At 44.6% G+C, this 22425-nt stretch overlaps 2 protein-coding genes across 2 annotated transcripts in view; both read right to left on the reverse strand.

Moving 5' to 3' along the window:
- Positions 1 to 312: 312 nt before the first annotated feature.
- Positions 313 to 2748, reverse strand: SLC35D3 (solute carrier family 35 member D3). The gene is made up of 2 exons (XM_086461203.1): positions 2313 to 2748; positions 313 to 1142 (listed from the first exon to the last, which is right to left on the reverse strand). Exons 1-2 carry the CDS (start codon positions 2746 to 2748, stop codon positions 313 to 315), a joined length of 1266 nt encoding a protein of 421 aa, XP_086317329.1.
- A 6725-nt stretch (positions 2749 to 9473) lies between these two features.
- PEX7 (peroxisomal biogenesis factor 7) overlaps positions 9474 to 22425 on the reverse strand; it is a 49037-nt gene continuing 36085 nt past the window's right edge. Inside the window, exons 9-10 of the mRNA XM_086461204.1 lie at positions 21857 to 21956; positions 9474 to 10090 (exon numbers count right to left, since the gene is read on the reverse strand). Coding sequence (XP_086317330.1) covers positions 10022 to 10090; positions 21857 to 21956 — 169 coding nt within the window. The 3' untranslated portion in view covers positions 9474 to 10021. The remainder of the gene's footprint in view (positions 10091 to 21856; positions 21957 to 22425) is intronic.

Raw genomic sequence — 22425 nt, forward strand, 5'->3', positions numbered from 1 at the left:
AGTGATGTCTCTCATAGCCCAGGCCGCTGGGCAAACACCCCCTGACTCCCCATTACCCAACTCTCTCTTGTGTCCACAGCAGAGGACTCGGCACCTTTAGCTGTGGTGGGTCTAAACTGATGTACTGAAAGCAGCTGAAAGCAAGCCCGAAGCATGAGCAAACTCTGACCTTTTGCTTTTTTGACAATGAGGTAAAGTCGTCCTACATGATTTGGATTTGTCAGCATTGATGTGGAAATGTATGCTCTGCCTTTCCCCCTGTACAGAGAACCAGGTGTCTGTCCTCAAGCAATAGGTTTTCCAACTTGCTTTCTAAGGGTTTGGTAGCTCTTCATTTTCTATCAAGTAATCCTTCTTTATATAATTAGCACCCCTCACCAACCTCCATACTCCAAGATAGGCATCCTTCAGCGAGCTCCTGTTCACTTCTTGTGTGCCGGTGGCTTTTCCCTGGACCACTGGTCCCTTGGCAGGTTTCTCAGTGCCATCCTTCTTTTCATCTCTGCTCTGGCTGTCCCCCGCGGCTGATCCTTCCACTGCTGCTTCCTCAGCCCCCTTCTCCTGGGAAATTGCCTCCATCGCAAACAGTGCTTGGTCCCCAGCCTGCCTTTTCCCCTCCTCTTCTCTAGCTTCTTTCTCCAGGTCCTCGTAATTGCTCTGCCGTCTGGTCTCAATGTACTTGGCCACACAGTAAATGACAGACCCCAAGGTGTTGACCACAACACCAGCTATGAATAACTTTGTGGGCTCCACATCATTGAACGCCACCATGCCCACTGTGATGGTTGCTATGCTCTTCACCACCCCTACGAAGCTGGTGGTCACAGCCGAGTTAATGTAAGTGCAATGAAGGGTGGTAAAGTTCATGGCACAGCTAATCAGGACACAAGCGATAAAGATGCATACCATGGCAGGGTCCTTCCACCCCGGGAAAGACCACACGTTGATGGAATCCATGCTGGCAAAGGAGCAGATGATGAGAAAAGGGGTGGCCGAAACAGCGATGGCATACTGAGCTGTCAGGGGTCCGTATTCACTATCTACACTGGTCTTCTGAATGAGCACCAGGTAGGCAGCGTGTATCAGCACAGCCAGCACGCCTGTCACATAGCCCATAGCATCCCCGGTCAGGTCACCAGCTCCTGCCGGGAGAGTCACAGAAAGCAACAAGCACGGTTTTTGCATGCGAAACAGAATGCATTTTGGGCTGCGGGGGTGTTTAGGAACTAGGCACCAGTGCACTCTCCATAACTCCTAGGAATTGTCATGCTTGTCCCAAGGCTGGACACACTTACCTCCCAACAGATATATCTTTTGGGGTTTTTTCGTCATGCTGCAAACCTATTGAACGTCTTTCACCCTCCCGCTAAATCCCGCAGCCAAAATCAGATTGCATTCGCCCTTTGGTGAAGACACTACGGGAGATTTGCAGCTGAAACCGCACGTACATGCAGCAACTCTGGGAATCTTTTTGCCAGCGCGGGTGCATGTCAGCTCCGGCTGGCCAGACTGCCTGCCCTCCAGCCCCGGGCCCTCCTTCTGCCCCCCTCCTCCCCCCAGCAAGGCCAGGCCGTGGGGGGGCCCCGCAGCAAGAGCCTCCCCGCCGAAACCCCTCTCAGGCTCCTGTGCAGATTAAACTACTTGCCACGTGTGTGTGCTTCGTTCCCAGGGGCAGCCCCCAACCTAGGAGTGTTGCCGGGCCACACCGACCCAGCTTCGCCTCCCTCCCACCTACTGGAAATCATCACGGGTGGGGCCCACAGGGTTGCAGCTGACCCTGTAAGGATGCAGCAGGGCTGCAGCGGCCCCCCAGAAGATTACATCTGCCCCTCTAAGGTTGCACCCCCTCCATAAAAGCCTCCCCCCTATAGGGCTGCACCTTCCCTAGTAGGGCTGCAGTAAGGTTGCACCTCTATCCACACGGCTGCACCGACCCCCGTAAGGACGCCCCGATCTCTGTAAGGTCGCACCGAGCCCTGTAAGCCTGTACCTGTCACAGCGGGGCTCCATCCACCCTGCAAGGTCGCACCCGCCACAGCGGGGCTGCAGCTGCCCCCCCCCCCCCCCCCCCGGGGTTGCACACACACACACGCACACGCACCCCCCACCCCGTATCCTCGCACCTTTCCCCCCGCGCTGCCCTGCCCGCCCCGTCCCGCCCCGAAGCCCGCCCGGAGCGGCGGGGGCTGCCAGTGCAGAAGCGGCGCTGCCGTCGGGGCGCCCCGCGGCGCGGCCGCCCGCCCCGCTCCGTCCCATCCCGCCCCGCTGCGTCCCCTCGGTGCGGTGGCGTTCGCGGTGGCGGTCGCACTCACCGGCCAGCGCGGCGCCGCAGGTGGTGATGAGGACGGCGACGAGGACGCCGGGCGAGGGCATGCCGTCGCGGAGCACCAGGGCGCCGGTGAGGAGGGTGACGAGGGGCAGGCAGCGCTTGAAGACGACGTACATGGGGAGGCTGAGGCCGCGCAGCGACCAGAGGGTGAGGGTGGACTGCAGCGTGGCCAGGGCGGCCACGGCGGCGAAGGGGCGCGCCAGGCGGGGCCCGAAGGGCGGCAGCGCCGCCAGCCCCCGCCGCCGCAGCGCCTCCAGCCCCAGCGCCGCCGCCGCGCTGCTGAGGCACTGCAGCAGCGTCAGGAAGGCGAAGTGGTAGCGGGCCAGCAGGAACTTGAGCAGGATGTTCAGCGAGCCCGAGCACAGCCCGTGCGCCACCGCCACCGCGACGCCCCGCGCCCGGCCCCGCCACCGCCCCATCCTCCCCGCGCACGGCCCCGCCGCCGCGGCCCGCGGCACTGCCGCCCGCCCGCCCGGCCACCCGCCGCCGCGGCGGCGGCGGTGGCGGTGGGGGGGACGAGCGACGGGCACGGGCGGAGGCAGGGGGCGGGCGGATGTAGGGCGCGCTCCCGGCGGGGCGGCCGCCTCCCCCGACGTGTGTGTCCCCCCCGCACCCCCGCCCCTTCTGTCCCCTCCCCGCCGCCGCCCCCCTCGCTGCGTCCCCCCGCCATCCCCGACGTGTCTCCGCCGCCGCTTTCGGTGCCTCCCCCCCCCTCCGCCCCATCCCGCCTCCACCTCCCGGCGGTGTCCCCCGGAGCACGCCGCGGCTCAGCGAGGGTGGGAAGTCCCGTCGCCCACCCCGTCCCGGTCCCCCCTCCCCGCCGCCCGCAAGCCCTCCCAAAGCCGCTGCGCTTTCAGCCGGGGGGATGAGCGCGGGGCGCCCACAGCATCGCGGCGGAGCGCGACCGGCCCGAAAATAACGTGGGGGACCCGTAGGAAACCCCCGTCTCCCGGAGCGGGGAGGTCAGTGCAAGCCCCCACCGCCACGCGTGCACAAGCAGGGCAGTACCGCTCTTCTCTCCCCCAAATCGTAGGGCCTCCTAGGAAGAAGCATCCATCGAGCCTGCCCGCGCATCCCTCCTGCGGCCCCCTTGCCTTGGGGTCGCGTCCGCACCCCGGCTCGCCCTCCCCTCGCCACAGGGATCCCCTTCTCCGGCGGGGAACGGCAGAGAGGTGAAACCGCTGCTAAGAGAGCAGGGAGAACCTCTTTCTAGCAGGGGCACTTCCCTTGAAAAGTCGCTAGAAATTGGTAACCACACAGAGTCCTCGAAAGTGATGTTTTAGAGCACGGAAAAAGTATAAAGAAGCTAATCCTTCTCTCGACTTGCCAGACGAAGGTTTTAACAGGAGAGTGCAATAGATCTCGCCTCGACTCTAAGGAAAAGCAAAAGCAGTTCTCTCGGACAGCCAGTCCTCTACCAGTCTCTTGCTGTGTCAGGCAATGTAAGGGAATGGAAACCTGTTTTTTGTTGGATCTGCCTTATAATCTTCAGCCTTTTTAAAAATACCATACTTATTAGGTCTCTTTCATTAGCAGTAAGCCTGCCTTTCGCCCATCAACATGAGATTAGGAAAACTACTGTTTATTTTAAAGAAAAACCAGCCTCCCCCCTCTCCACAGGAATGCATTAGAATGAAGCCGCTTGGGGAAAATGGCACACGTGGCACCCGACGTTTGTTTTTGGAAGACTTACCATAAAAAGAGTGGACCAGCTCTTGACAAGGATTGCCAGTTCTGGTGGGCTTGTACAGAACTGAGCACAAGCACAGGATGTATTTCAGCAGTATCAAAAAGGCACAACTACTTTCTGTGAGATTTCTGCAGAAAAATGTTGCATTTCAGCCTTAGTTCAGTTCATAGACCTCACTTAGACGTACCCACCTTCCAAAGCCAGCCGTACTTCTTCCAGTCATCACACTGGGAACTCTTGTACAGCTCGGTGTTCGGGTGAGACCTGTAGCAACGGCAGAAATGTTGTGTGGATGCCAACAGCTCTCAACAAGAGCAGGGCAGGCGTTAGGACAGCCAGGCAAGCAAGCGTGCACAAAATGACCGTGCTAGTACACAGGAGTGGCAGGAACATCACACTGGACCCGCAGCGCTGAGCTCTTCATCTGAACCAAGAGAAGCCGTGTATGCCCAGGGTGACTGCTGGGTGCAGTGAGGGGCTCTCGGTGGTCACGGGGATCAGTCGCACCAAAGAGGACGTGTCACAAATTTCCTGGGTTACAATGAGCAGTGGAGCTGGTACAGGCAGGGAAAGGAGGCAGGGCAAGGTTTATAAAACGAAGTACCCTTTAAGGTCCAAGTGTTTGAAGTGTTCCTTGCCTGGCATTTTCTCACCTTCCTTTCCCCATTCCCAGTACACAGCCTGGCATCAATGGAAGAACAAGACTGACTTTGTGAGGACCACGGTAATGCTCACCTGACTGAAAGCTGCAGCCTCTCTCTTCCTCCTTCACCTCTTCTTTTCTTCATCTTTACAGAATCTACGGGAGAATTCTGCTGATACCCATAATTTTAAATTGCCTTTTTCCCTTTTGTCTTTAAGCGTTCCCTAATTATTTTCCACAACAGTTTATTTTCCATTTTGTTCTCTCTCTGATCCTTAACAAGGCAGTTGTATTTTCATCTCCTTTTTACTTGCAAACCTTTAGTTTTAGTAATATTGAGTACTTACATTTATATTGATTAAAAACTCTACTGATTGAAATATTAAAACACTGGGAAAAAACCCAACAAACAGGACTCTGTGTGTATGCCTCCTTTTAAAAGTTGAGAGTAACACCTACCTGAATTTCTCAGGTTACCTCAGCCACAAAAGCCATGGATGCAATCAGGATACTTGGAAGTTTAATCTTTGCTAACTCAGGGTAGGAAGAAAGCATGCACCAAACCCCACAAGTTTTAAGACAAAATGACATGTCAGTTGTGGTCTCCTCCCTGGTGTCATGGGGCACTCCACCTCAGGGGCCTTCACCAACTGCAGCAGCTTCACTGCAGCATAAAATGCAAACTCACAGTTAAGCAGCCCAAAATATTAAGGCATATAAAGGCTGAAACTCTCATTTAAACTTCCTGGAGACCAAGTCTGGCTTCAAAACCCACTGAAGAACTGTGCCAGTGCATTTACACCAGCCTCCATTTGGACTCATCCCAAGCCCACACACAGCACAATTCAAAGGAACGTGTGGATCACTGGGACAGCGTTTGCACATGGGAGAAAAAAAACCAAACTCCTTAGCCAAATAAGTGCAGATGGAAAAAAAATCTAATTGTGCTTTCTGGAAATACTGTAGCAACTGAGACTCCACCTAAGCGTAACCTCTGGAAGAAACAACTTTGTCCTCTCACCAGTGACACCATCACTAGAGAAGCAAGTCTCTGACATTGCAGAGAATCAGGCTGCAAGTCTGCACTGGGGGCTAAATACTTCCCTGATTGACATAGAAAAACAAACGTATCAGAAGGGTAAAAATTTGAATAGAACAGAATAGTTCAGCTGGAAGGGACCTACAATGACCACCTATCCAGTCAACTGCCTGACCACTTCAGGGCTGACCAAAAGTTAAAGCATGTTATTCAGGGCATTGTTCAAATGCCTCTTAAACGCTGACAGGCTCAGGGCATTGACCACCTCTCTAGGAAGCTTGTTCCAGTGTTTGACCACCCTCTCAGTAAAGAAATGCTTCCTCATGTCCACTCGGAACCTCCCCTGGTGCAGCTTTGAACCATTCCCACATGTCCTATCGCTGGGTACCAGGGAGAAGAGACCAGCACCTCCCTCTCCACGTCCCCTCCTCAGGAAGCTGTAGAGAGCAATGAGGTGGCCCCTCAGCTTTCTTCTCTCCAAACTAGACAAACCCCAAGTCCTCAGCTGCTCCTCATAGGACATGCCTTCCAGTCCCTTCATCAGCTTTGCTGCCCCCCTCTAGCTCTTGGAACTCACTCGTGTTGCAAGGCCAGCTTCTCTTGCAAAGCACTTAGTAGAGTAGGGTTGATGGTTGGATGATGATCTCAAAGGTCTTTTCCAACTGGAATGATTGTATGATCTGTCATGGTACTCCTAATTTTAATCTCTATACACAGCAAGGGGGGGGGGGGGGGAGGGGAAGGTGCTGCCCCTTCCCAAACCACCCCTTTCACAGCATGGATGCAGGCCAGGCCCAGTACTAGTCTCCCACTGCCTCTCCACCACTCCACACTCAGAAAAGATAAGTTCTCCTGCACATCACCGGGAAGGAACTGAGAAGGAATTGGATAAAGCATCAGAGAGACATCACTTGAGGTAACCCTGAAGGTACTTCAGTGAAGGTACTTCCCTCACACTAGCTGTTCTGTGTCCAGAGACAGCTGTGGGTGCTCAGTTCGTAAGTTGACTCTGTTATAAAATCTGGATGTAGCAGTGGGGCACAGATCACAGTCATGAATAGCTCTGTGGTTCCTTACAGCAATGAGATGATTATGATGCCTTAACTCTAACCCTTTGATGCAAATTATGCTCAGTTCTGCACTTCACCTAGGTACAACGACACGGGTGAGAGAAAAAAAACCCAACATGTGGAGCAAATTGGTGTCAAACTCCTAAGGGCATCATTTTTTTAAATGGTTCCTTGGATGAAAATGGTAAAGATCTATATAAAATGTTTAATGGACAGTTTGCTTTAATTAGGGTCTAATGCAACCATGAGGTATATATGGGAAGCATTGTGCAGAGTTGTATCCGTTCCCCACCACGTGACCCTGAGCACATTCAAAACTGAGCAGTGCTACTGAAAGGCTTAGCACAGCCGTGCCTATGCAGCAAAATTTGAGGCCAGCACTGTACTTGGCTAGAAGAAAGAGATCACTTCATCACTGACATGCAGTCTGCACAAGCAGACACAAAGAATCATTTAAAATAGCTTTCCTTTGGCAAAATGCAGACCTGATGGGACATGCAGCGAGGCAAAGTTGCGTGAAGTACAGTCTCTGAAAGTACACAGGAAAAATACGACTGTCTCCCAGTATTCATACAACACAAACCATGATTACGATACTCTTTACTTACAAGACACTCTCAGTATCTTTCACTGCAATTTACTTTTTGATCAACATTTCTTAATTTGGGACGTGAATACAAGAGTGTAGCCAAAGATACTGCGTGCAATTAATTTAATAGTGTTGTAGAACAGCAAATCCACTCCTTTAGAACATGATTAATCAGTTTCTTGAACCAAGGAGAAACCTACGGGCTCCCATAAAACAAAATCTTCCACAGGAGCAAGTTTAAAAGTAGAACACAGTACATCTTTAGGATTGTTGTTGTTAAAGGTCTGTTTCAGTAAATGAAAAAGGGATCAGAAGCTAGTATTATAGTCGTAAAATGAACAGTATTTTTTAAAAACTACAGCAAACATTCCCTGAGAATTAAGAATCAGCAACAACTATTGCCAGGTTGGTTTTTCTGTTACGGTGTGTTCTCTCCATTCAAAGATCACGCAGGAAGATTAAAGGCCACAGTTTTTATTTACCATGTGCATCTTCTGGGCGCGCTCATTTTTCAAGAGAACTCAATGCGGACGCAGCAACCCTCAGCACTGAAGCTAACCAGGACATGAGGGGAGAGAAAGCAGTTAAGAAAAGGTTTAATCCACGTGTTGAGTGTGCGTGTTCAGAATTCCTTCCTCCCGGTCCCTCCCGCTAGGTTTTCTACATTTGCCCTTCCACCGACAGGCTATGGCAGCATTCTGGAATACCCCCTCTCTCCCGCCAGAAACACACATATAAAATACACCACCAAAATGTTCCACTCACTCAACCAAGTAACTTACAGTCTAAGCAGAAAAGGGAGATAAAGCAGAAGAGTGAAGTAACTATTAAAGTTGGAATAATCAATTTTAATGCCTAAAATTAGATTTTACGGCCCATGGTATTGCTGAAAGCTGTACGCAGCACAGCTTTGTCATTGCATCATTCCTCAGCACACAGAATTGAAGTGCAGTAAACATCCGGAATTTGGTGCAACACACTGTCACCAAAAAAAAAAAAAAAGAAAATCTCCTTTTTGTTACTAATTCAGCTGGAGAAGATGGCATTCTGGGGTCAATCTGCACTGACTCAGAAACATACAAGATCCTATCAAGATCCAAATTCTCATGTGGAAGAGGGTTTCTTTCTGTCTTGCCCCAGCACCAAATCAATATATGCGTATCTCCCTGTGGCTACCTGCTAGTTCCCCAGCTCTTTCTCCAAGACACCGCAATCATTCTTCCCTTGCAACATTTAGGTCTTAGCTCTGCTGAATTCTTTCTTTCACTTCTTCAAAGCATCCAGCAGATCTGGCAGCATCTGCTATTGCCTGATACACGAGTGGTGCAACCCAGAAGTGTGGAGCATTCATTAACAGGAGTCTATGAAAACCCAATCAAAGATCTGCGAAGGCCGCACCTGCAAAGAGTCTTTTGATGGTAAAGATCATTGATACAGAGTAACGGCAGAAGGGAGAAAACCAAACCAAACCGGCTAGCAGGAGACCAGGAAAGAAGCCTAACATATGCCAATGAGAGATGCAGGAGTATCACAGGTGGATCCTGACAGAGTATTCAAAGGAGACTGGAGAAGCGTAAGAACTGAACATTTCTACTTGCCCCAGAAAAACTGAGATGAAAACACCAGCCTGTGGGCCGAGGGGTCGAAGCGGGCAAGCAAAGTACTCAACATACCCGTAACATGTTGGGCATATTCTTGTGAGTCTAACAGCTTGGCCACACTGGATCTGCTATGCTTTTGTAATACAGTTAATCTGCATGTATGTATCTTCAACTGGTCTGGACATCAGCTCCATTTTGGCCAAGCTGTCAGAGGTCCGGAAACACTGAATATATGGGCACATTCCTCTTCTATCTCTTGGAAAAACTTCCTAAGTGAAAACAGAATAAAAGTCTAATAGAAGAGATGGTTGTCCAATCTCTAAATCTTGAGGATTGTGATCCAATTAGTGTTGTATATATTTCATTTTTTCCTAAGCGTTTTCCCTATCATCAAACTATCTTTCTGCATGGCTTCTCAACTGTTTTACTCAAGGAGATCTAATACAAAAAAGTATGAAAATCACCTTTACCATCTTTGTGAAGCAGCAATCAAAAAGGTCAAACAAATCAGCTGGCTATAAATTATGACATTTACTGTCTATCAAGAGTATTTGTCAGATTGCACAAGAAAATAATGCAATGTGAGTCACAGCAAAACATATAAATATAAATGCATCCAAGCAATACAACCCTCAGCTGACATTACAGTACTTTACAGTGAAAAGCTGCTTTATTTTCTTTTCTACAGTCTCATTATCTCAAAATACACTGCCAGTTACTTTTATTCTTTATAAGTCTCAGGAAGCTTCAGGCCTCTGCTCTCACCATTAGCCAGACAGATCACAAAATTGTGTTGGTGATTCTACTCTGAAGACACCAGCTCATATCTGCTACAGCCACTCCTTGGCCATTCAGCAGCTGTTGAACGTTTTGCTGGCTCACGTACCACCTGTACAGTAAACCGAGCCCTAAAATCTCCATGTGCTTAAGTGCACAACACTTCATTCAAGCAGAGTTTTACTCAAAAAGAGACACTAAGATTAGTGACAGTTTAGCACAAGTCTGGTTGTGGAGGAAGAGAGAAAGGTTCCCGGCGTGTCAGATCATCTTCACGTTTTCTTTAGACAGGAACGGCCAGACACGACGGAGTATAGATCTTGACTAGTTCGTCCCAAGCACAGTCCACCACCTACAAAGGAACAAAATCTATTTAGATTCTTTACAAGTGTCATTTTTACAAAAAACAGAAGGAACTCAGAAGAAACGAATGCATACTGTGGAGTAAAAGCTGGTTGGTACTCTGATTTACAGTGCTGCAAAATTATGTAATAATGCAGTTGGTTTTGGTTTTTTAAAACTTTGTCTTAACTTTATTGAGACGCATGAAAGAATGAACAATCTCCTATTTTTCATGCTCCCCATAAGAGAAGCAGGGAAACCTTTGGGTTTCAACTGATTGTTCCAAACAGGCTAAATAACATAATTGAGGATGAAATGAAGGAAGTTCACACAGAAGTGCAGACTTTGTGGTGTTTCTTCCCTTTGCAGGGTCTCAGGACCCTTCTACCATGATATCTAAACACTTCGTGATCAAATCTAAACAACTTTCTTATACTTGCAGGTAGAGAAAATTGTTATAGACCTTTTCCTAACAGACAGTTGAGAGATGGAAAACCAAAGAAGTTGACCAAAATGAGGCAGGAAGTTTTTTGAAGCCAGAACTTCAGTCTCACACTGATAAGCTATGAGATCACTGTATTGTCTTTTGTTGGGAAGAGAGAGGTCTATTTGCTGAGCGTTGTGATTGGGGGCGATGGTGTTGCTTCAAGCACTACCTAGATCCCACTAGGCTGATGAGAAGTGATGCCACTTGTGCCAATGGCACCTTACAAACACAGTGACTGACTCCAACAGAACTGAAACTTTTCTGAACCACAAGTCCCAAGCTCCGTTCTAGATGCAGGCTCAAACCTAAAATCACAAAACCAGAAGGTTAACCTAAGCCTGTAGTATTAAAAGATTTTAACGAATAACAAGATTCCACGGAAGACTATAGAATGCTTTAGGCTTGAAAATTATTTGATAATGCACTTCAGAGTCTGTAACAAAGTGAAAAGGTTAACCACACCGACAATTACTCAAGTAGATGACCTATAATATATATTCACAAAATATTGTGGGAGACAAGAACTAAGGCAAAGGGAAGAAGAAAGAGGAGAGCTAAAAAGAAAGAGCTGATGAGCCCCACAATTATATGCCAGTGAATCTGGCTGAATCCATCTTGCATTATCTTTACAATGTCCCTTCCAGTTGGGATCACAAAGGATACAGTATTGGATCCTCTGCACAACAAGCTTCCTTCTGCTGCAGACTGCAATTCCTGTTCTCTTCTAGAGCCAGAATGAACAGCTGCACACTAAAAATTTGGAAATCCAACTTCAATATTTGATTTCAGACTATAATTAGCCCATTTTGTGTTTACTATACTGCACTATTATTCATTTTTATTGCTTCCTTAGCTGGTTCTACTTAGTTATTTGAAGTGCCTTCCATATACATCTAAAATGGATCAAAAAATCTCTTGACAACGTGTCTGTCTATTCATACAACATAATAGAGCTTTGTGTAATACAATGTTCTGCTGCATTGCAGTCCCCAAATCATACCAAAAAGAAAAATTGAGTTCTCCACTAAATGCTATGTAGAAACTGGCAATCACATAAAACACGGGGTTTTTTTTCATATTCTCCACAGCTCTGGATCAATATCGGTATTTCTACAGGCGACACTTTCTACTTTTATAAGGAAACAAGAAACAGAGATAACATTTGGAAAAAATCCCACGGGAATTCCCACCTGTTATCGATGTAATTAGCATCCTTGAAGTAGCCTCTGAACAAATATAGTTACAGAACCATTTAATCCAGCAAGACTAAAAATAAACAGGGGATATTAAAAGGGAGTTTGAAAAGGATCACTTGCGGTAATTTGCCCAACTCATTGACTTAATGATAGCACATGCAAAATGAAAACACATCCAGCAAACAAAAGGAAAATAAAAGCTACAGCAAATAACAGTGTATCAAGTTCTCCTGTGCAGCAGGAAGTCTACAATGGAATACTGGTATCAGAAACCTTGACGAAAATACGCATGCAAAGATCAGCAAACAGGTACGTATGGGAAACTGGGACACTATAGCACGGAACAGCATTACAAAATGCAATAGCATTTCCATTTCTTCATAATACTTTCTCCAAAATACAGCCAAGACTGTAAGAGAAAGGGGACAATTGCAAGCTAACAGTGCGGCAGCCAGCATTAACTGATGGACAGCTGCTACATGCCTCTTTGTAGCATCTCGTAGATTAACACTGCCTCAAATACAAATGACTAAAATGAACCCTGGGATAGAGAAGTGCCTGTTCATACAGCTACTGCATCAGTTTACAGCATGTCTTCTCCTTTCATTTTGCTTTTTTTCCTATGACCTGTCTTACACTATTGTACACCTTCCCCCAGAAAAGAGGAACGTAGACATTGAAGTAAGTGCTTTAAAAGTATTTAGAAAAGTCAGTTCTCATGTGACATATGAACATTTCTAATACACATTTTAAAGCACTTCAATAATTTTTTAAAGTGAACTAAATGTTACTTAATTTAAATATTAAAATAGCAGCAGGAATTCCATTGGGGTGAGGGCTGATCCAGCACTCCACAGTAAATAAATATGGCATAAAACAAGCTCCAAGTTCCTAGCATTTATATTTTCATCAATAAGATGATGTTACTAACAGGCAGAGAAAATCCTCCTGTGGTAGGATGAAGGACAAAGGAGAACTGAAAATGGACTCACACATCATTTGCATACCTGATAAAAGTCCTTGCCATTAGGAACACGAAGGCACGGAGGTTTGAGTTTCTGTGAAAATGTCCACTGTCTTGGGGACAAATTTTACTCTCAGACTGAAATAAATCTCACTGATTTCAGTATTTAGAGAGTGCATGATTTACATCTTTTTTTTTTTTTTTTTTTTTTTTAAGCTGACACTTAAACAGAGTAGAAGACAGTTTATTTCAGCTGCACAGACCTATAAATTATAAAATCCTTATACCACTGAATATTTTGGACACCTGTATGCCATGCAATTTTCATTATCATTTTGGACACCTGCATGCCATGCAATTTTCATTATCATTTTGGACACCTGCATGCCATGCAATTTTCATTATCATTTACAAATACTAAATTGCTCTTGTAACTAAAGAATAAAATTCTACTATAGCAACTTTTTAACTATCAGAAATTAGGGAAAAGGAGAATAACTAGAGCTTAATTGTAAAACAAGAGTATTCTACTGTACACTGACTGGTAAATTACATCGAGAAATAATGCAAATAGAAAAAGCATTCTAAACCTAGTAATTTTAATTATAACTAAAGCTATATGGGACAGAGGCAGTCTAACAAAATTACATTTACTCCTTGTCTCTAATGCTTTTATTTCAGTAGCAAAGTTGCAGTACTACTATGTATGCCAGGGGTACTGTAGTTAGTGCTGAATAGACATCATGCCACGTTATTGGCCAGTAGAGATTTAAGCAAGTCTGCTTAAAGCACATAAAATGGGGATCACTGTATTTCCCTTCAAGTAAAGCCAGAAAGCAAGCAAATGAACAAAAAACTGCAGTCATCACAGGAAGCTGATCACTTGACTAGAAAATCATAGTTTAACTCAAATGAAACAGTTATCCTGTATTTTATTGAAGTGTTTATCCTTGTCCCAGAGTATAACAATGTTTCCCACCAACTGATTTAATATTGACATCCATTCATTTATCAAAGCCATTTGCATTGATTCACTAACTGATTTACTCCTCTGACAGGCCCTCTGGTTCCTATTCATCACAATCATCTTGCTTTGCAATAGACTTAGACCTTTTCCAGCACCCGAGGGCAATCCATTCAGCCTACTGCAATTACGTGCATGACATTCTCCCTCTTCACTGTTCACAAGCAAGAAAACAAGAGCAATCTCTCAAGTCAGCAGGTAACTTGTTTTCAATATCTGAAGGCGTAATAACCCCCCAAGCCCCAACCAAGTTTAAATACATTCAGAAGAACAGCTAAAAACTTCTGAGTTTTGGGGACTGAACTGCTGGAGAGCAGCATAGGGGAAAGGGACCTGGGGGTCCTGGTGGACAGCAGGATGACCACGAGCCAGCAATGTGCCCTTGTGGCCAAGAAGGCCAATAGCATCCTGGGGTGTGTTAGAAGGGGTGAGGTCAGTAGGTCGAGAGAGGTTCTCCTCCCCCCCTACTCTGCCCTGGTGAGACCCCATCTGGAATATTGTGTCCAGTTCTGGGCCCCTCAGTTCAAGAAGGACAGGGAACTGCTTGAAAGAGTCCAGCCCAGAGCCACAAAGATGATGAAGGGGGTGGAACATCTCCCTTATGATGAAAGGCTGAGGGAGCTGGGTCTCTTTAGCTTGGAGGAGACTGAGGGGTGACCTCATTAATGTTTATAAATACGTAAAGGGTGAATTTCAGGAGGATGGAGCCGGGCCGTTCTCGGTGATGGCCAATGACAGGACAAGGGGCAACGGGTGCAAGCTGGAGCACAGGAGGTTCCACATCAACATAAGGAAAAACTTTTTCACTGTGAGGGTGCCAGAGCCTGCTGTGGAGTCTCCTTCTCTGGAGACATTCAAAATGCTCCTGGACACATTCCTGTGTGACCTGCTCTAAGTGGTCCTGCTCTGGCAGGGGGGTTGGACTGGGTGATCTTTCAAGGTCCCTTTCAACCCCTAACATTCTGTGATTCTGTGATTCATGTCGTGGTTCCATGTCATGCACCAGCACAGTTCAGTAACCCCTTTATGAAGGGGTTTAATCAGAAGAAAGTACAGCCCTCTCTAGATTAGTAATTCTGGAAGTATCTTGGTGACACTCAGCTTCCAGAGCGCTCATAATAAACCATAGGATAATATGCAAGTGTGTCTGACAGTGACCCATTTCTCTTCTCAGCCTTTCTCCATCTCATCCTGTTTCCAAATAAAATTTGTAAGACCTGTCTTTTTCTGTAGAAAAGGCAGTGGAAAAAGTATTCAGCTCTTCACTTCCATTCAGGTTGTGTTTCCCTTCCTCTTGTAGTTTCTTAGCTTCTGATTTTTCATACAGAATTTAATGGTCTATTTACATGACTACTATGTATTTTTGAGGGGTCCTGAGCACCCTCTGAAAGCATGTGGGATGGAGATTAAGTGGAGATAAAGCAAACTATTAGGTTTGCTACTCATCAAACTACTTTCACAGGTGATCACTAAAACTGGTTGGTTAAGTGCATAATGGATCACGCATGTGTCTAAATCCAGTCAATACCTATTTTGTACCAGAAAATCCAAACCACTAGTGTGGCCTTTTGTCTGGTCAACAGTTGTCAGGCTGAACTGCACATGATGCCTACCGTTACATGAGAGTGAAAGTGATGTAAGTTCACAAATGAAAAGTTTTTATTTTCAATGTGCAACAACACTAATAATTTTTTAATTTACTTCTGAAAAAAACCCCACCCATTAATTACTATTTCCAGTAAAGACAGAATAAAACAAACCCCGGACCAGAAATTCTTACATCTCCCCAGTCTTTCAAGAACTGTTTTTAATCAGTAAAGTCGATCACAAGTTCTGTAGAAGATACACTGGAGCTGCAAAATGCCTTTCTGCGCTAATACAAACCTTGGTGACCCCAAACACAGTCAATTTACATGCAGTGAAACTGCGTTTTCTAATGAACCTATACAGTCTTTAAACTCATCCTTCAGCTCAGAGTTAAGCTAAGTTCCTTCCTTTTGGGATATAATCACAGATAATCATAAGCCAAACAATGTTTTCAGTAAGAGCTGCAAAATCCTGCTGTCCTCCATTGAGTTCCACTAGTGCAATTCACTGGGACTTCTCAAACAGATTTATTGATCACGCAGAAAAGAAACAAAATCCACTACATGGCCTACAAGATGAGTCTCACAGAAGTAGCAAGCATTTGTAAGCCACTGAATCAAATACAACGCACAAGCAACACATCTATTAAGAAACTGCTGCCTCCCACCTTTTCCCAGTACTTCAGAACCAAAATTAAAGTGCATTTTCCTCTCTATACGCTTGCAGCTTTTACAGAATTGTGATGCCTGATAGCAATCTTTCCAAAAACCTTAGGATGAGACTTCTGCTGATAACGGCAAAGAGTGACCATTACTCATGACTGGCTAGCTTTGACTTACACAGTGAAAGTTTAATTTTAACAGTTTGGGAAAGACATACAATAAGCACCAGTAAGAAATGTCACCTCCCTTTTCCCCCCTCCAACTCTGTAAAATGAGTGCAATTTGGTTTAACATTTGCAGCTGGTTAAATTTGATCCTTTCATGCAAAAATCCACTCTGAAATTAAGTAAAAGAACAGATGCTGTAGGATCTTTTTATCTCAAAGGATCACTAACTGCATAACTTTAGTAGCATCCTGGAGAAGGACCATAAGGAAAGATTAAAATGAAGTACAGATAGTGATATAATTATAGCAGTGTGATAGCCACAACAGCTGGGTGGAAGCTATCAGTTCCTTGGCAATTAAGTGTAAAAGATAACAGCAAGTGATCAAAACAAAAAGCAGAGAAAGTCTCTGTTTTTCTGCATGTTTCCACAAGATGTAACTCCACTTTTATATGAAACAGTCAACATTTCCAGGCTTGCTGAAGGCGCACAATTAATTTAAATGATCAGCAAAATACATAGCAAAACAGCCTCACTAAAAACATCTTCTGCATTTGTATTTGGTTATACCGGTTAAGCCCACTTCAGCAGCCCTCTCCTGTCTGTACTCCTCCTTGCTGTGTTGGCATAGCTAATGCAGCCCACAGCACAAGCTGCACACAGAAAGCAGGTAGCAGAACAAACCTGTACACCAAAACTTGACAGATGATCAAAAACTTCTCCATAAGGCCAGAAGAATTTAGAACTCTATTTCAGTTACCTTCAGGGGATGCGGCTCAAGTGTACACAGTTCGGCCACGACCTCCCTCCAACTAGTGAGAAATTACAGCTTTTAATCACTTCAGTGATACCGATGCCCTAAGAAAAGTCAGGATACCATCAGTACAGCAACGTTTCATGGGATCGACAGACTGATGCTACAGAGCAGGCACCTCTGCTCAGTTCTAACTGCCTCTGGCCAGGTGGAAGGAAGGACTGTGGTGGTATGGCACAACATGCTGGTGATACCCTGCAGCTTTAGGGAGAAGAAAGTGGAGGTTCAGGGAAGCTAGACCACAAGGACAGCGTAACACAGAGCACAAGACTAATTGCATGGGTACTGCACTGGTATTATCACTGTCTCCATAGTATTTGGTATCATGTGTATGTATTGCCGTATCACCCCTCACCATCTCCAAATACAACACAGAAGAATTGTGGCCAGGCCCTTTCCTGCATCGGCACATCCCAGAGCTTCAGGTGCTTTGAAGAAGTAAGAGAAACCAGTTTTATGTGAACTGATCTGCTCTGGGGGAATATTTACACAAGGAGGTAGAGCCACACAGAGGACTAGAGAAAACAATTTTGTTGTTGACACAAACAGCTATGAAGACAGCTAGCTCCCCATTTGTAGTACAATTACTATCCAAACACACACAACCACAGTAAAAGAAAATTGTAACTGATCGCTATTTGTGTGGTACATAAGTTATTCTAAAACCTAGACTTTAACACGCATTCAGGTAACGGATGATTTTGGACTAGAGAACTGACATTTGGTTTACCCTCACTGGTGCAAAACAATTTTAATTTCCAAAGGGAGCACCTCAGTATTGTGCATCATTGGAGCCCTGTTCTGATTTGGCATGTCACGGATGTCTAATGTGCTCTTCACATATCAAGCGTTCTAAGCCACTGCACCACTTGCCTTCACTTCCATTGAAAATCACGTACCCTTGCAGTTCAGGAATGTCATTGTTCATAGCGTAAAAGTACAGAGATCTGGAAAGATTCCTCTCCTGTTCCCATTAGATACTTAACCCTGTTCTCAGCAGCAAGACAGAAAGCCTGGCTCCACAGAAAGCATTAATGTATACTTTCCACTGGCTGCTTTACAGAGTTCAGAACAGACGAGAGGTGTAGGCTGAGAAAGGTTTTCAGACAAAATTCAGAACTTCTTTTTTTCTTACATTTGTGTTAAGCAAACTAAAGCTTTAGAACTACAACAGAAAGGGCTGGGTTATTTTTTGTCCACAATTTAAAGAAATTCATGGTATATATGTATTTTCTATTCTTCTACACTTACTGAAATAATTTCAGAATCAAGACAAGAAGTGAATGTTCACAGTATCTGTACTTTTTATCTGGGTCATTGATGGACTGCCTAAAAGACATTTAAAATTAAATCATGACTGCCACATCACATTCGACCTACAACAGAAGAAAAAGGCTGCTTTTTAAAAAAGCTGCACAAATTAATACCAAAAGAAGTTATGTTCATGCTTACATGCTGTAGGTAAGCACAGCAAAATACTAGTAAGAGCTAGGCTTAAAGGAGTATTATATTTTAATTCAGCAGAACATCCACAGATCACATACAGGGAAAGTAAATATCAGGAGTGAAATAAGAAATCTGATGAGCTACAGAGTACAATTCCAATATGTGGTCTAGCATTATCAGCCCCTAGTGAGGAACAGCATATAGCTGATTACCATTTTCGTATTCTCTACATACATCCTATGCCTACCCAGTGTATATAGAAGTGAGTAAGCTTCAATTGTTTTTCTTATCCCCAAACTTTGGAAAGAACTATCATGTCTGGTTTAAAAACCTGCATACTCTTAATACTGCTGGCAAGGTAAACGGATTTGTTCAGTTCTTAATACTGTACACCATTACAAATTGAAAAGATTTTTGGTGCTTAGGGTCTTGTCACTGCTCTTGTGCGTGCCAAAGCTACTTTGGCTGAAAGCTGGGGTTGGCAGTATTTTCTTCTAGACAACCTGCCTTGCAAGCTCTCACATCAGCACTTGCAGTTCAACAGATGAATATCCTGAATATCATGAGGATCATTTCTGTTAATGCTTTGCACTGTAAAATGGACATTTTTCTATGCACCTGAAAGTTTGTTTGTTAGTTAGTTGTCAGAAGTTGCTACGAACCTGACACCAACACTACAGTGGAAAAAAAAGCCCAAACCAAACAACAGTTGATTTTATTAAAATACAAAGCTTTCAACAAATGCTTACTTTACATAGAGACAGATACTGCAAAACAGATACCAGAATCTTGACTAAGTACAAAGGAGTTTTCCGATTCATCTAGCTAACACTCACCTTCACAACTTGGGACCCATTCCTTACAACCAGATCTCTCCCCCACAAGTTGCTTCTCCTTAGCAGGATACTGTACAAGAACCTTCCTGCCTGCATGTACCTACTCTCTGCCTGTAGATTATGTTCAAAGCTCAATCAGTTCCACAGGAATGTCTTGTAATTCCTAGATCAGATACTTAATCACAGCATCTACTTTGAACACTTTTTCAAAAATACAGACTGGTTTTTCCTTGATAAGTAAAAGATACTTCAAAAATGCTGAAGTTCATTGGGCAAAGCCAAAGAAAATATCATCTGACTAGACAACAAAAATATCATTAAGAACAAAAGCAAAGGTTAATGACCAGAATGGTACTTAATTTGACTATAAATTAATAGCTTGTCCATTATGAATAAAATACTCTGCATGCATGGAGGAGAGAAGCAGTTCAAACCTCAAGTCATGACTCCTTACTGAAAATCACAAATCATATGAATGCATGAAGAACAACAATGAATGGGGCTCATTATCAGGTCTTGATAGAGAGCAGACACAAAGTCAACCTACATATTGGGAACAGCAGCATAAAACTTAAGCAAATAATCTTCATTGGATCAATGTAGAAGCCAGGAAAAGGCTGCAAGTGCTCATAGTGGAAGCAACGATTCAGTAAATATTCAGTCTTTATCTTGTAGTTACAGTTTAATTCTATCACAGGTTTTTAAACTTCTTTTAAAAAACAGTGTTTACATTTTGCTGTGATATCCAACCCTCACAATACATTAAATCAACTCAATAGAAAAAAAACAGAGGAATATTAAAGCTGTTGCAGATGCCAAATTTCTGGCTGGAAGGCACACTGGCATGTAGCGTATACAGATATGTTACCCTAGATTTACAGATTTTGTGCATCAAGTCCGACATCAGCCTTGTAGAATTTCTGTGTGGAAAAAAACCACCCTGATGTAGACAGGTATGCACACCATCATCTTCCTTTTTCCAACACACAAGCGCATGTGCAACCATTTTCTTTCAATGCATTATCTATCATCAGTGAGCCTTTACTTGGACTTGTTCCACGAAGACTATTCCATACATTGCAGTTACAAAAGAAGGACTATCCACATGGCAGCAACTCCAAATCTGACAGATAAACCCCACAAAAAGATGTCATATCTGCCAGTCTCAGAAACACCATCCACTGAGAACCATTCTGTAACATACAGGGCCTTCCACAACAGGCTTATAATCAAGATGTAATCACATCCTCAATTCAAAATGAATAAAAATCTTCTTGCCTCATTCAGATCCATGGCAAAACCTACACCATCTTCATGGAAAGCTGACCTGGGCTCAGAGCATGCAGTGATGCAGCACTGTAAGGCCTTAATGTACTACGCTATGCTTACTGCTCCCTCTGGACCCAATTCAGCCAGAATCGTACCTATGCACTCACTTGGGATGAAGTTTTAATTCCCATCAACTGGCCTTTAGGCTATTCTCGCCCTGCCCTGATGAAAAATAACCTGAAACGTGAGAAGTTTTTTTCAGCCTTACAAATCCCCCTATGTGGTTCACGGCATGGCCTCCTGGACAGTTACTGCAGCACCTCTGAGGCAACAGAATTAAGGGAACAAGCAACCAGACAGGAAACTCTTCAAGCTAGCATTTGGCTAGAATGGTTCCATATGCATTAAGTTAAGTGTCTTGCCAAACTTACACCTTTCTCCTCTGTCCTTTTATCAATAGCAGAAATTACAATGGTTTTATTTGTTTTGCCCAATCAGAACTTCAATGCAGATGCTACAAGTCCTTTTTATCTGGGGTAAAAAACTAATTTCACTGTGAATTAGAAAGGAAACTACATTCAAATTATATCTGTGGCAGATTAAATAGTGCATTAGTTACAGTTAACTCTGTGACAGTAACTTCTGTGTGAAAACTACAGGCTTTCTCATTTTAAAGCAAATAATCAGCTTCAGTTTTTCTGCCTTTCTTGCCTGAAAAAAAACAGTTCACATTACAAACAACAATCCTCTGTTTACAAAACAGAAATGATTGTAGCAATAGAAGCAGAGAAGGATCCTCCCACAACCAGTACATAAGTAAGTGTCCCTGATACAATGGGTTCCGCTCACTCATGTCAATAGCTGAGGGATTTAGAATTCATAACTACATATTAAGGCTCCTCTAGTACTCCAAATATTATGACAAACCAGCTCTAGGTATCATGTGTGACACTATCAATGTTTAGCTTGACATTCTAAGTAGAAGGAAGAAAGGTCTGTATCTCGGTTTGGTATTCTAGGCCCTTCTCTATTACTCTTCCTTCTGAAACAGAACTACCTCATCCTCCCTGAGCTCACCGTGGCTTTCAGCTATCTGATTTTGCAGATCTGTCTGTCCTGCCCTCCTTTCCTACCCCATGCAAGTAACTGCTTTATAAATAAAAATGGACCTGAAGTGAGGTTTATTTAATAAGCATTCAGCCAGACTCACTTCCAGAAGCTTTCTGCAATCTGGTGGCTCTTATTCAGGATCCCAGTCCTGCAGTCCAGCCATGACCACAGTGGCTATAATAGGCAAGTGAAAAATAAATTCATCCCAGCTCTTACCTGACCACGGTTGTGAAGACTTAAATCCAGTCCACATGTAAATTCAGTGTGATGCTCGACGGTTTCCAGCAAAGGGTTAGGCTTGGAAAAGTCCCAGAATCTACGAAGAGAGTGAGGGGGTGGGGGGGGGGTGGGGGGAAATAAAAAAAATAATAAAAAAGAAATATCGAACAAACCACAATTAAAGTAATTGAAAGGCCATTTCAAAAATACAATGCAAGATATTGACAAATCTGTTGCTGGCAGGGTATTTAAAAAAGCAAACTCATCCACTTAGGAAACATAACAAATCATATTCCTGCAAAGCCATCTGCTGATTTGCATAAATTAAACCCCACTGGGCAAAACCATCTCTGTCTCCTGTTGCAGAAACTGAGACCAAAGTTGGCACCAAAGAGCAGCTGTTGGGACATTATTAAAGCAGAACAAAATGTGGGCTAGAATACTCTGGTTATATTTCTTGACGGCTGGGCAATTTCATCCCTGAAAGACATTAGCACAATTTATGATTTTTCTCAGGTTTTGGTATTGTCCACTACGGGGTCTTTATTTACTGAAAATCACACGTT

Source organism: Leptosomus discolor, chromosome 2 (genome assembly GCF_034619465.1).
Source record: "Leptosomus discolor isolate bLepDis1 chromosome 2, bLepDis1.hap2, whole genome shotgun sequence".
Classification (NCBI taxonomy): Eukaryota; Metazoa; Chordata; class Aves; order Leptosomiformes; family Leptosomidae; genus Leptosomus; species Leptosomus discolor.